Genomic DNA, 13,789 nt, shown 5'->3' with positions numbered 1-13,789 from the left:
ACACACACAAAAAAAATGTGCTTTATTTATGCAAGCTTTCGGAGCCAGTGGCACCTCCTTCCAGCAGAAGGCACGAAGAGGAAGGAGAGGGGGGGGGGGGGGGGGGGGAAGAACTACAGAGGTTTAGGAAAAGGGGAAAAGGGGTAGAGCTCGAAAAAGCCACCCAGAGCTCTGGGTCAGGGAAGACTTACCGGATGGAATGAGAAAGAAAGACAGACTGTTCGAGACGGCACCAGATGAGATTTGAAAACCTGAGAGCTTAAAGGTGGAAGACAGGGTAATGTGCACATCAGAGATTACTGCTCAAACATCGTGCATGAGTGAAGAGTGAAAAGCTAGGTGCATTGTTTGTAACAGTGGTGGGAGTGGGACAGCAAAAAATAGACAGGTCAGCAAATGAAAGATGTAGAAAGTTAAAACAGAATGAAGACAAGAGTAGTTACTGTGAAGAAATGCTGAGATGGAAGAAATTAACATAAATTAATGCCAGTTGGGTGGCGAGAACCAAGGACATGTTGTAGTGCTAGTTCCCACCTGTGGAGTTCTGAGAAACTCGTGTCTGTGGGAAGAATCCAGATAGCATATGTGGTGAAACAGGCACCGAGGTCACAACTGTCATGTTGTAGAGCATGCTCTGCAACAGGGTATTGTGTGTAGATGGTATACACTGGCTCTCATGCTGCAATTCCAGTGTTAACATTTACACTTGCTGAGCTAAAGCAGCAACTGCATCCATGGTAGTAGTAGTAGTAGTAGTAGTAGTAGCAGCAGCAGCAGCAGCAGCACAGGTTTCCAAAATTTTGCATACTCTACTTCTATCTTAATTCAGCTGCTAGAGAGAGAGAGAGAGAGAGAGAGAGAGAGAGAGAGAGAGAGAGAGAGAGAGAAACACCAACTTCCACATCATCTACACTCAATACAACTGCCAGCCAGATCACCCAATTTGCCAGCACATAGAACAAGTAGCTGCTACATCTCTGGTATATAGCAAATTGTGTCCAGACAAATTACAAAATGGACACCTCACTGGCTCTAAATTATCATGTCCACCATTACCTCTTCAAACAAAGATGAGACGACAGGTCTCTGTGGCTTCACAAAAGTAAGTCTAAACATCACATACTCTAGCTTTCACAATTAACTCTCACACCCAGAGCAAATAATACAAATAAAACTAGATACATGCATCAAATAGTGCTGAGTAATACCACCAAACTGAAGTGCCATTGCCTTCCTCACCACTCATGAACACCATGTCTCTCAGCAAACTGTAGGGTTGGATGTGGATGAAAACCTCCTGACAATTTGTGTTGGGAAACAAAACAACCCTCAGCCTATGCCCATTCATCCTAACTGATAACTCAGTTGTAATCATGCAAATGTAAAAGGCCAAACAATGTTTACATGTCATATACCAGCTGTTATGTAAACACTGTTCAGTCTTTTACACTGGATGAGTACCATCAAGTTATTAATTAGTATGAATGGGCCGAGGCTGAGGGTGTATACTGGCAGCACACAATATCCTGTTCCAAAGCATGCTCTACAACATGACAGTTGCAACCTCAGTGCCTATTCACCATACTTGCCATTTGGATTCTTCTCCCGGACACCAGTTTCTCCAAACTCTGCAGGTCGAAACTAGCCAACATGTCCTTGGTTCTCACACAATCCTCCTAGGCTTAATTTACATTAACTTCTTCCATATCAGCATTTCTTCACAGTAACTGGTCCTTTCTTCACTCCATTTTAGTTTTCTACATGTTTCATTTGCTGACATGTCTACTTTCCACTGCCCTGCTCCCACCTCTGTTACGTACAATTCACTCCACTTTTCACTCATTGACTCATGCACAATGTCTTGCATATTACCTTGTCTTCCACCTATAAGCTCTCAGATTTTCAAATCTCATCCAGTGTGGTCCTCAACAATCAGTATTTCCTTCTCATCCCATCCCGTAAGTCCCCCCTGACCCACGGTTCTGAGAGACTTTTCCAAACTCTAGCCCTTTTCTTAAACATCTCTAATTCCCTTCCCTTCACCCCTTTTCCTTCCCTTTCAAGCCCTCTGTGAGGAGGAGACACTGGCTCCAAAAGCTTTATCAGTAAAGCCTTTTTTATATGTATGTTCTCCTGCTGCCACTTGGTGAGTAGATTTTTCTTATCTATCCAGTTACATTCCACTGTCAAAAATAAATTAAATCTCTCTGATCTTGCTTTAGCAAGAAACAACAACATTCTTAAAATTGACCATCTGCCCCAAGTCCCAATCTGAACACAAAGAAAGACCTTTGGGGTGAGTTAGAATTCTGACTGCCTCAGACTCCAATCTCCAGCATAACTGCCTTCTCTCGTTTCGGCTCTTGAGGAGGAATGGACGGCCATTCATCCACAGACATCACAATGAAACTGATCCCCAGCAGAGTTCTAACTGCCATAACAGCAAAGAGTGAACACACCCCCTATTAATGCCCACTAGTTGGTGTGTTTTAATCAGATAGTTATGCCACGGTTTATTTAGATGCTTCGCAGCTTTGTATGCTTTACAATGGGTTTAAAGTACTGGATATCAAGTTAGGTAGTGCTAATTATATCATACCAATCTCTTTCCTTAATTTTGTGCACTTCTTTACTTACGTGTGCTGATTTCCTGTTGTATTCTAATAGATAAAGTATGTAACTAGATGATATCATCTTCAAAATAATTCTTTTCCTCATTTGATAGTATCTTGATGTGTTCTAGCAGATTTTCAACCCAATTCTAGAATATACATGGAGGAAAGCTTTCCCTGTTAGTACTCCTAATGAAATCATCTTGGGATTCTATCTGGGCAAAGATGATGAGAATGACGCTCATTCATATGTCACAGAATTCGAACGCAGCCACTCGTATGAAAGCCCAAGATGTTTTCATATAGAATTATGGAATGTTTCTTTTTTCTCATTTTTAACACATTAGTAGTAGTTTGTGTTGTAGTTGTAATCACTATTCATTTTTCATTGTGTTATCATTCACAGGTTCAAATCGATTCTCATTTAGTCTATTTTAGTACAGAAGCTTTAACCAGTAAACCCTAAAACCTTCCTATTTCCACTGGGTGAGAATTTCAGTGTAGTTTCGTTTTGAGATATACCACACAACACAATATGAAGTGTCTCAACTTCATATTCAACATCAATAATACCACGAATTCAATTAAATTACTTCAGAAAATATATGGACAATTAGCTACAGACTGGATTGTTTCTCCTGCAGTCTTGTCAGGTACTATAGACTGTACAATTGTCATTGCTACTTCTTCTCTCTTTTATGACTTAAGTGATACATAAAACATACTAAATACTCAGATTTTGATTTCTTGTCACCTCTGGGACATAATAACCAATTTGATAAAACAATCCTGTAGGTTAGTAGCAACAGCAGCTGTAGTACCATAACTGTTTGAGGTACTTTTGATAACTGGTATTTATATCCACTGTTAATATGCATTACTTATAAAACAATTTCAATTTTTACCACAAGAAACATCCATCAGCAGCATGTGTCACTTTAACATCTATCTGAATCGTGGTACACATAAAATCATCCAAGTTGCACAAGGCATTTAACTGTAAGTGATAGGTTAACAATTTCGGACACATACAACAAGCAACGGAGGCTGGAGGCAGCTGAAACAACTGTTTGGGGCTGGCTGGTGAATTTCGGAGGCTACACGGATTACTACATTGATTTCTTTGATGACATCTGAGGAGGGAGGGTCAGCTTCCTGGTTTATATTTGCTTTCCTTCAACTTTGGGAGCCAGTGTAGTGCTTTTTTTTTTCTTTTTCTCCATAGGACAACAAGAGTCAAAATTATTATATCACAGAATGAGTCACTATATATACAGTTAAAAAATTAAAAATCTCAGATTTGTGGCAGTATATACAAATAACAAAATATTGTTAAAGGCTGGAAATTACAGTTAGAAATTGCAGTACAGCAAGAAAAGTACTGTGTCCCACAAAAGCTTTTCCACTTATCTCTGAAATTCAATAGTTTAGCACAGAAATTTTTCAGCTTTGTTGGAAGCCCATTGAAAATGAAACCAACGTAACTGTAAATAACTTTACATTTAGTTTTGACAGCATCAAAATGTATAGGGAAGGCAAAGTTAAAAATTCATGTACATTTTGAACACCAGCCTGCACATAATCCCAAAAAGTGACACTGCAGATCATTTTTATGTCTCTTTTCTGGGGTGTTAATGTTCTTGGAGAACACAAAGAGATGCCCCTGAATGCAGTACTATAGGACTTGGGGAAGTGGAAACAAGGTAAATACACAGCTCTGCTGTTTTACTATCAGTGACAATGGAGCTCATTTTTATAGTAATAATAGCTGTAATCAGTTACAGATGCAGGTGACTGAAGAGTGCTTGATCAGTGATATGGCCAGTGTCTTCAGCTGCAGTGTTCTCAAACTGTCATGGATAAAATGGTAACTCAACATTTAGCAAGCTGCAGATTTGCCTTTCTATAACAACATTGTACTACCTCTACGTCATCAAGCAGCTCTTGTGGAAATTTAAGTCTTTCAGTGAAAGACTGATATAGAAGGGGTAATTTTTCTTTAAGACAAAAATGCAGCATCTAAGAGCCAGATATTGAATGTAATGGGTCTTTCTGGATGCTAGCAGTTGGGGCAGCAAAAATGTGTATCACACATGATTATGCACACTGAAACGATCTTTTGAGAAAGAATTGCAATTGTAATTGGGAACTGCTGCTACAAACACGTCAGTTCTTCATGTAATACTTAATGTTTGTTATAGTCCAGCATTTTTTTTAAAATGCTGATTTAACTCTTGAACAATTCATTTGTGGTTGATGCAGCACTTCAATTTCATGTCATAGTCATGTAAAACATGCTGCTGATGGACGTTCAGCTCCTCCACTAACCTCGCTCTGCAGTGTTTACTAATATGAAAATGACGTTCACTTTATGTTAATTTAACTGGTTTTAAAAATTAGGACATATAACTTGTGTAATATGCAATGTAAATATCACCAAGAACATAAGGATGATTAATTTTATCACACTTTTGATAGCAGGGTGGATCGAAATAGAGCAATGATCCATTGAATTATTGAAAAACCATTTTAACTTTCATTTAAAGTGATTCAGGAAAGCCACGTGCACAGTTCACTTTTAATGAGTTTTCAGTTAGAGTCCCACAAAAGAAATGCAAACTAGTGATATATGTGGTAACGGAGAGAGACTTCCTGTGCAAATGATATGACTCCAGAGTATAGATTTTGTTTTTAAAAAAATATTTAATAGAGATTATTTCTTTGGTATGTAATTAATATAAAATACAACACATTACAAATTATCAAAATTCAGTCTGCTAAATAATTTACATGGCAGCTTTACAGAAGCAGCTAACACTTCTACAAAAGAATCACTGTCACAGCCTTGACTTATTAAAATACCTGAGACATGAGCTTTCAGTTAGGTCTATATTCATTTTTTTTAATGCCACCTTTATGTTAATTTTAGCTAGCATTGTTATTTCCAAAACTCTTTGACTCCTAGTCATCACAAGCACGAAAATCATCTCATGAGACAAATCTTTGACTGACTCTAAAACAAGACACCTTAACTTTTGTTGTTATAATAATCACTACTGATTTGCCAAGGGACGGTTTACTCTTAACAGCTGAAGCAGTTTTAGAAATATGAGCAACTATTAAAAATAACAGTTCCTACCATTCAGATATAATTTGAAGTGATCATACAAACTACTGTTCAAATACAATGAACTACAACTAAACACAATATATTTACGCAACTGATACATTACTCCATTTTTTTATAATCGTTGTTAGAACATAGGTAACATACTAAGTAAAATCAACGGCACAAGAAACAAGAAGTAACTGCTCTTCATACTATTTTACTTTTGCCGCAGGGCTAACCCTGCCATTCAGCTATATGGAAAAAGGATTATGATCAGTGTTTCACAACTTAACTCCTCTATTTGCTGCCTCATTCACAAAGAGAAGATTTGTGGTTAGGTAAGACAAATTCAATACAACATCTCATGATTGTGGCTGTACATCAAACACGACAATCCAGTCTTCTGGAACACAATCAGTGTTTATATCTAATACATATCTAACTCGCATACCATTATCTGTGAGATTTATAATTTATCTTTGTACACTCATTACACCCTAAGCAGTATATGCAGGTTGCTTTATTCCAACCTCAATATATTTGGCACAAACCATAATTTTTGTACACAATATCTAAGACAATTAGAACAACAAACAATCACAAATAAGAGATTCACAAAGTAATTGAAAACATGGAGCCAATGGAACAGAAATGAAAGGAAAAAGAAACTGAAGCTATGGTTTGAAATTCTGGTGCCAATCAATTAGCTAGTGCGTGAAGAACAACTTTTACATGGCAAAAACTACCTAATGACATAGTTTACCTCAGAGCAATAAATAAAAGAACTAATGCCAGTTTCGTTTAATTAGTTTGCTTGATCATTACTTTTTACTATTAGGTTTAATGAACTTATTAACTGTTATACTGGAGGAAGATCATATATGTTGCTATGAATGTGGAAGACAAAACTTTGTGCTGGGCAGAGATTCAAACTCGTGACCTTTGTCTTTTTCGGGCATGTGCTCTAGCAACTGAGCTACCCAGGCTCAAGCTCAGGTGGTTGGGTAGCTCAGTTGGTAAAATACTTGACCACAGAAGGCAAAGGTCCCACATTCGAGTCTCAGTCCTGCACACAGTTTTAATCAGGAAGTTTCATATCAGTGTGCAATCTGGTGCAGAGTGAAAAGTTCAGTTTGGATATAACAACTTGCCTCTTTAAGAATCACGATCCCATTCACATGGAATGAAAATTCTATCCTAATTGAGTGCCCAGCCTGTATAATCCTTGACAGCACTTTCGGTGGTGAGGAGATAAATAAGAAGCTTTTCAATATTCCTATCTCCACCACTCATCTCTTAACCATTAATTCTCACTGAACTGTCAAATGCATTACTACACATGTGAATCAAAAAATGTATTCACATATTTTATGGAGTGTACTCTCAGCAAACGATTTATAGAATGCAAGTTTTGTCAAGTAGCTTTTAAAATCATTGCAAAGACACATGAAAAAAGAAACTTTGGGCCATATTCTTATTAACATGTTTACCTTATGAGAATTCACTCTTCCGCCATTTATATCCGTGCACATTTAATATTTTTCACCAAATGAAAAAAATGGCACCTCCATTACTACATTAAAGAAACTGAGGACTTCAGGTTAAATATTTCCACGATATCATTCTTAGTATTTTATCGCTGTAGGTGATATTGTGGAAAATAGTTAAAGAAAATTGTAATGCAATACCACTAGCTATGAGAAGCATAAGCAGCTGCCTGTAAATATTAAGTTACACACTGAATATTACAACAGAGACTTATAATATAAAGAACATGCAAAAATTAACATAAAAAATTACAACAACATGAGTATCTCTCATTAAAACAATACAAAAATAGTTGCTATGTTGTAAGTAAACTTTTCCACAACAGTTGCAGTGAGTCTGACATAATAGTCCTTAGATGTAATATGGGTTTGCTCACATAAGCTAATTGATGCGTGTATATGGTGCTGGTATGTTAAACAAATAAGGTACAGAACAATATCGCTGATATCACAGTAGAAAATAATATGGTACTAAAGTACAGGTTCTAAGGGAAAAAAGCTGTGTTTTCTCATTCTACCCCTGTTACTATGATACTGTTTGGGCCCAGAAGGCTTGAAAAATGGAACAAATACATAACTGAAACCATACCAGTCTCTAGCTGCTATTTAATTCATGTTACATTATGAAATATCACTGTTGTTTGTTCTCATGTCATTGTAAATGACACACAGAAACACATTTACCTTTATTAAAAAAATTAGATGGAGCAAATCACCTACCAATGTCCAAGGAAGCAAAGTAGAAAGATATTGTAAAGAATACAAGTTTTTGCATAATATACAAGCGAATAAACTGCTGAAACCTGTTTTGTTGATGTTCTCTAGAAACATTTTTTGTTCATGTTCTCCAAGATAAACTGACAATGCAATATGGGCTGGAGATGGAAAACTGAATGACACCTAATATGAATTTCATATGCTGACTGCACTTCATGACACGTTTAACACACGAAACATGACTGTATAGTCGTGAATTTCTGCAATTGATCTCAAACCTTAAAAACATAACATTTTACTTGCAATAAAAATGAATACACAAATTTATGTTCATCACTCTTGAGATGAAAATAAATGAGTGACATTCTGTAGCTCCACAAGCAGTATGCTCAAGAATTTCTAGTACCCAATGACAAGCTGGCACAGTTATTTTTATCTTAAAGTGATGTTTCCATTTTACTGTCTGTATTTTAACAGAACTTTCATGACTATCATTGTAAAATCACACACATATGCCTGCATACAGTACCGAAATCTTTGAAAATTACTTGGGTGCTGTATAATAACTGGACTACAGTTGCTTGTGTTTTAAAATATTTAGGAACAGTGACACAAACATACACTAATCATATACAGTTGGAGCTATAAAATACTGTGATTCCTGAATCAGAGCTCAGTGTAGCCATAACAAAAAAAAAAATTCTTTTCACATTCCTTCCTTCGATGTACATTTAGTAGTCTACCTGGACTAACTCTTCCGTGGTTCTTCATGGTAAGTCTACAACAATGAGTATAGTAAGAGAGTATTTATGAATATTTCTAACTCTTCTAGTACACTGGATAATTTCATGGCAATATATATCAATCACAACCAAACATCATAAAATGTCAGTGAACTAGCTGCTGTTTCTGCTGTCTCCTACAATTTCTGAATTTATCCGCACATTCCTGGGTACACTTTTAGTTCTCAAGGGACCAATATAACTTAGCAAAACAGGTAAGAAAATTAAACCATGTCCAGCTCCAAAAAGAATAATGAGAAGATACATTCTGAAGTAAAAAACCTGAAATATCTGAGAGTTTGCAAATGCTAAAACTGTTATGCCAACAAATTTTGTTAGTGTAATTCCAGAAAATACTGAGCTCCCAATATTAGTCAGTGAATCTGAGACTCTCAACACTCTATTTCTCTCATCTGAGTGGATATAAAAATGTAGGAGATGTGAGCAAAATTCAACTGATATTCCAAGGGACAACACCAAGTTAATAAGTGAAACTGCATTCAGTGAGATGTGCCACCAGTACATTATTCCAGCAATGTCAACAACAATTGCAATTATTGTTAACATCAATATTAGAGCTGATGCTATATCAAAGCTCATTAAAACAAATGTCACAATGAAAATACCTGCAACAGAAACACCTAAGATTTTAAGTGTATCATGCCACATCGTTAGGTACTGTTCATAGAAAACATAAAAGACACTGTATGGAAAGACAATTACTTCTGAATCAACGCTGTTGTTTCTTAATACCTCATTTATTGCATTTGATATATTTGCTGACAGAGAAACTGCAGCCCCAAAAGCCTCATAATAATCTCTCGAACTTTTCAGAACTGTATGATAACTCATAAAATAACTGGCTCTAAACTGTGACAAAGTGCCATTATCAAACTTGTAGTTAACGGCACTAGAATATGAGCCATGACCAGCTTTCGCACATGTTGTTGTGGGATTGTCTTCCAGGAAATAAGGTAAATACTTTTTAAAATCTCCTGCTTCAGGACGATAATGGTTATCTAGCTTGATATCACAATATCTGCATTTAGGATAGTCATTTGGACAGAAGGAGCCATTATTGGGAAAATATTTACAACAGTTATCAATACTACACCAATCAAAATAATCATCTATCCACGAAGTTGCTGGTCGAGCTATGTATGTGATATTTGGCTGCCTTGAAGCACTAAATATCTTAGTTGTAAGCGAGTTATGGTAACAATACTGACTGCCACAGAGGGAATTTTGTACAAAATCTTGTGAGTAATCAATGTCCCCACGGACAACAAAATACACAGGAGGTCCAATGGACAAATAATTTTTCATAAACTCAAAATATTTTGATACATATGAATCCCTTGGCATAGACAATTCTTGATCCAGACCCACTTCCAAATTGGGAATAAAAGCAATATTGAAACACAGAAATCCAAAGAAAGCAACAAACACAAAAGCCCGTACAGCTGAATTCATTAAGAATGGAACATATTTTGTTCTAAAAAATTCATACAGAACACCATCAGATGAAATGGAGTCTGACTGTGAGCTCTGCACACAACAACAGATATCAAAACGGTTGTCTTCTTGTCTGCGAGAATCCAATGCCAGTAAACTGACAAAGCAAGAAACCTGAAGGACAAAATCAACAAGAAGAGCAAAACCTGAATACATCGCAAATTCACGAACTGCTGGCATGCCTGATGTTGTTCCAAGAAAAAAGCACAAGCATTCAGCTAAAGTTGAAAGTAAAATGGATGGTCCTACATGTGACATAATGCGTCCAATGTGCTCTGCTTGACTCTCATTCTCAAAACGTTTGCTTCTCTGGTATGACTGCACAATAATAAACACATTATCTACACCTACAGCCAAAATAAGAAAAGGCATAACTTCAATAATAATCATAGTAACTGGGACACGTATGTATCCAAAAAATCCTACAGACGCTGCTACTGATGCAAGAACAATAAGGACACCACCCAGGCCAAGTGAAATTTTTGCATTAATCAACAACAACGCAAAATCTTTCATTATCTTACTACACAAATTTGAATCCTCTCTATTGCTTCCTCCAGCTTGGGTACTGTCTTCAAGCACATTTTCAGGGTTATTTGCCATTTTGGATCCTGTTACTTTACCTAAAGAAATAGCAACATACAAAAACATTGCCAGATAACTAATGAAAACTGTCTTTACATCTGCTGTTGAGCTGCGCTCCAATTCATCCTGAATTGATCGTTCTGCATTGAAAGCTACATCCATAAAGGGAGGTTTTGTTTGCGTCCAGTTTCTCATAAACTCAATAAAAAGTTTCTCCCACTTCAGTGCTGGTTGCAGCGCTGTTTCATTTTCATAGTTTCTGACAACGAACGTAAGTATGAGAGCTGTGGCATTCTCATAATTTGGATTCTCTGACAAACTATTTTCATCACTAAGAAACCCACCAACAGCAAGTGCAGGATCTACTGCTCCCCTAAAACGAGCTAAACAATTGATATTATAAGGATTTTGACTACAAGCTTTAAAGTGATCCAAATAGTTTACAGTATAATTAGATTCCTCACTTGTAGAATTAAAAGTGTCTAAGTCATCTTGGTAATAGCCCCATATACTTTGTACTGCACAGTCTGAAACCTGTGCAGGACCTGTAAAAGGAGATGTGAGAGGGGCAAAACAAATTTTTTCAAGACCGACACCATCAGATTGACCCAGCAATTCTATCTGTCTCTGAAGTTTATACACCTCTAACAGGAATGTTCTGTTAAACACTGGACCAAATTCCACAGGTCCATTAGATGTTTGATGAATTATTTTGTCAAGTCCTACTGTTGTAAGGATTATCTGTTCCATACGATAAAACGGTTCAAAGGTGACATCAAAATAGTTCTTTTCTACTCTTGCACTACTTCTGGGCGATACCCACAATTTAATTGGGTCTGTTGTAAGTTTCGTGAAATGTATACCACTTGCTAAAACAATCACAAATGACACACTGAGAAATATAATCATCCACGGGTACGATGCACAAATGACACCCCACTTCATAAAGAAACGTTCAAGTAATCCATACACTTTACCTCCAACTCTAGTTGCTATCTGTGTGCTACTCGACTGTGTGGAACGATTTTTGCTTTGCATAAGGGGAGTGCGTTCATTTGGTACCTCATTTTCATGACCAGTAGATTGATCTGTGCAGCAGCAGTGCTTGCAAGACACAACAGACAAAAATGTTAGTGTTCCAAGAGAAAACAACAGGATCATTATAAAAACACCACCATCGAGTCCACAAATAGTGAAAGGTTGTACAGGTGGTGGTATGGGAGGTGGTGCAGGACAACTGTCTGTGCAATCAATACAACTGCAAGCAGTAGTATTCACATCAAAACTTTCATTACATCTTGTGACTCCAGGATCCAAAGGAATAAACCCAGACTCGTTGCTGGTGGAATACTTAATGAGGAACGGAGCCACTGGATTCAAAGTTGGGTCCCCCATGTACTGGAACCATTTCTGGGCGTCACAACGTGATGCACCATATTCACCACACATGATATCAAGCGCGCGCTCACCAGTCGATGGAACTGACACATGAGAACAGGAATTAAAAATTCCATTTAAGTACGTATTCGTTACAAATACTTCTATGGCAGTGATGTAAGTCACGTTCCCATCTTTTTCTGTCTGCAGTATCTTCACAAATTCATTTTGATTCGGGGCACAAGTAAACTCACAGAGAATAGTTGCAAAGTTCATCATGCAGGAAGGACATCGCTTCAAGAGATTGCTAGCTATTTGGATGCTTGCATCTAAATTCTCCAACTGACTGACACTACAGCACGTCGCATACGATGTGGAATTTAACCTGTGCAGAAAAGAAGGGCACCACTTTTGGAGCAATTTTGTGCCTGTTTCGTTCAGTGGTTTGGCTGTTCCATTGTAAGGACAATTCTGTGCGAATTCGGTGACATGGCACTGGTCGTACCACACGCAGTGATTACTTGAAAATACAAAAGTCGAAGTCCAGATATACAAAAACACTACGCCGCAACTGACAAAATTCATGGTTCACTTTTTGCGCCTCGCTATCAAAAAGTCACAAAATCACGCTACGATCACTACAATGTCACTTTCACAAGCGTTACCGCATTTGAGTCTATCACTGTGCTGTCACGTCAAAGAATCTTCAGATGAATCAGCTGACTGGAGCACTGAACATATGTTTGACATTTACTTGTTTCTGTTGCTGTTCTCCTTCCACACAACGCCTCAGCGCCTAACTCATCACTGAGACTCTGACGACTGACACTCAAGCAGATGCAGACTCACGTGACCTAAAGCGTTTGCTGGCGACTACATCAACGCCTTCTAGATACTCATTTTTTCGACCTTGCATGGAAATAACAGACCAAATACACAAATCAACTACGCGGCAGCCGCTTGCAAGAGTAATAATATTTCAGAAACTTGGATAAGGAGGAATAAGCAGAGTCTAGATTCTAACTGACATCTCTGAAATCTAAACACTTACAACCGCTAAGTAATACGCGAAAATGCTAGTGCCAGTCTCAATAAAAACATTTCAATCTGGAAAAAATGAAAGGAAACAAAAACAATATAAGAAACTGGTGCACGTTTAATAATTTCTGTTGTCTTGTCTTTCATAGTAAATATCATTTAATATATGTTTGGTACTTCACTCGCTCAAAGTAGCACAGTTAAAGAGCAAGTGCGAGCACTCAAGCTGTTATATCCACAAAGTCCGTAACACATGCACACACGACATTGAAGCAGATACTTTTATTTAGGAGAACAATATTTAATAAATTCACTCTTATTAGCACAAAGTTTTTAATGTGTCAGTGGTTAAGCACTTTTACTGGTTAAAACAGCCTTGGTTGCAATGTTATTATTTTATTTTTCAACTACGCGTTTCGCCTTATTTAGGCATCTTCAGACTGATCTTAATTTGGTATTTCTTAGACCGATCCTTTAGACAGTGTAGCCAAAGGACATCATCGAATA

The 13,789-nt window shown here is 37.3% G+C and overlaps 1 protein-coding gene across 1 annotated transcript; it reads right to left on the bottom strand.

Annotated features, from left to right (window-relative positions):
- Window positions 1–5,318: 5,318 nt before the first annotated feature.
- On the bottom strand, window positions 5,319–13,053 carry LOC126483755 (NPC intracellular cholesterol transporter 1-like). Its single transcript, XM_050106898.1, has one exon. It carries the CDS (start codon window positions 12,827–12,829, stop codon window positions 8,882–8,884), a length of 3,948 nt encoding a protein of 1,315 aa, XP_049962855.1. The 5' UTR covers window positions 12,830–13,053; the 3' UTR covers window positions 5,319–8,881.
- Window positions 13,054–13,789: the final 736 nt, after the last annotated feature.

Source organism: Schistocerca serialis, chromosome 6 (assembly GCF_023864345.2).
Source record: "Schistocerca serialis cubense isolate TAMUIC-IGC-003099 chromosome 6, iqSchSeri2.2, whole genome shotgun sequence".
Taxonomy (NCBI): Eukaryota; Metazoa; Arthropoda; class Insecta; order Orthoptera; family Acrididae; genus Schistocerca; species Schistocerca serialis.
Note: the sequence above shows the minus strand (reverse complement) of the source record. Positions and strands in the feature narration are given on the sequence as shown.

What these genes read in the sequence shown, in the direction of transcription:
- LOC126483755 (XM_050106898.1), bottom strand. Translation starts at nt 12,829, where the DNA reads ATGAATTTTGTCAGTTGCGGCGTAGTGTTTTTGTATATCTGGACTTCG.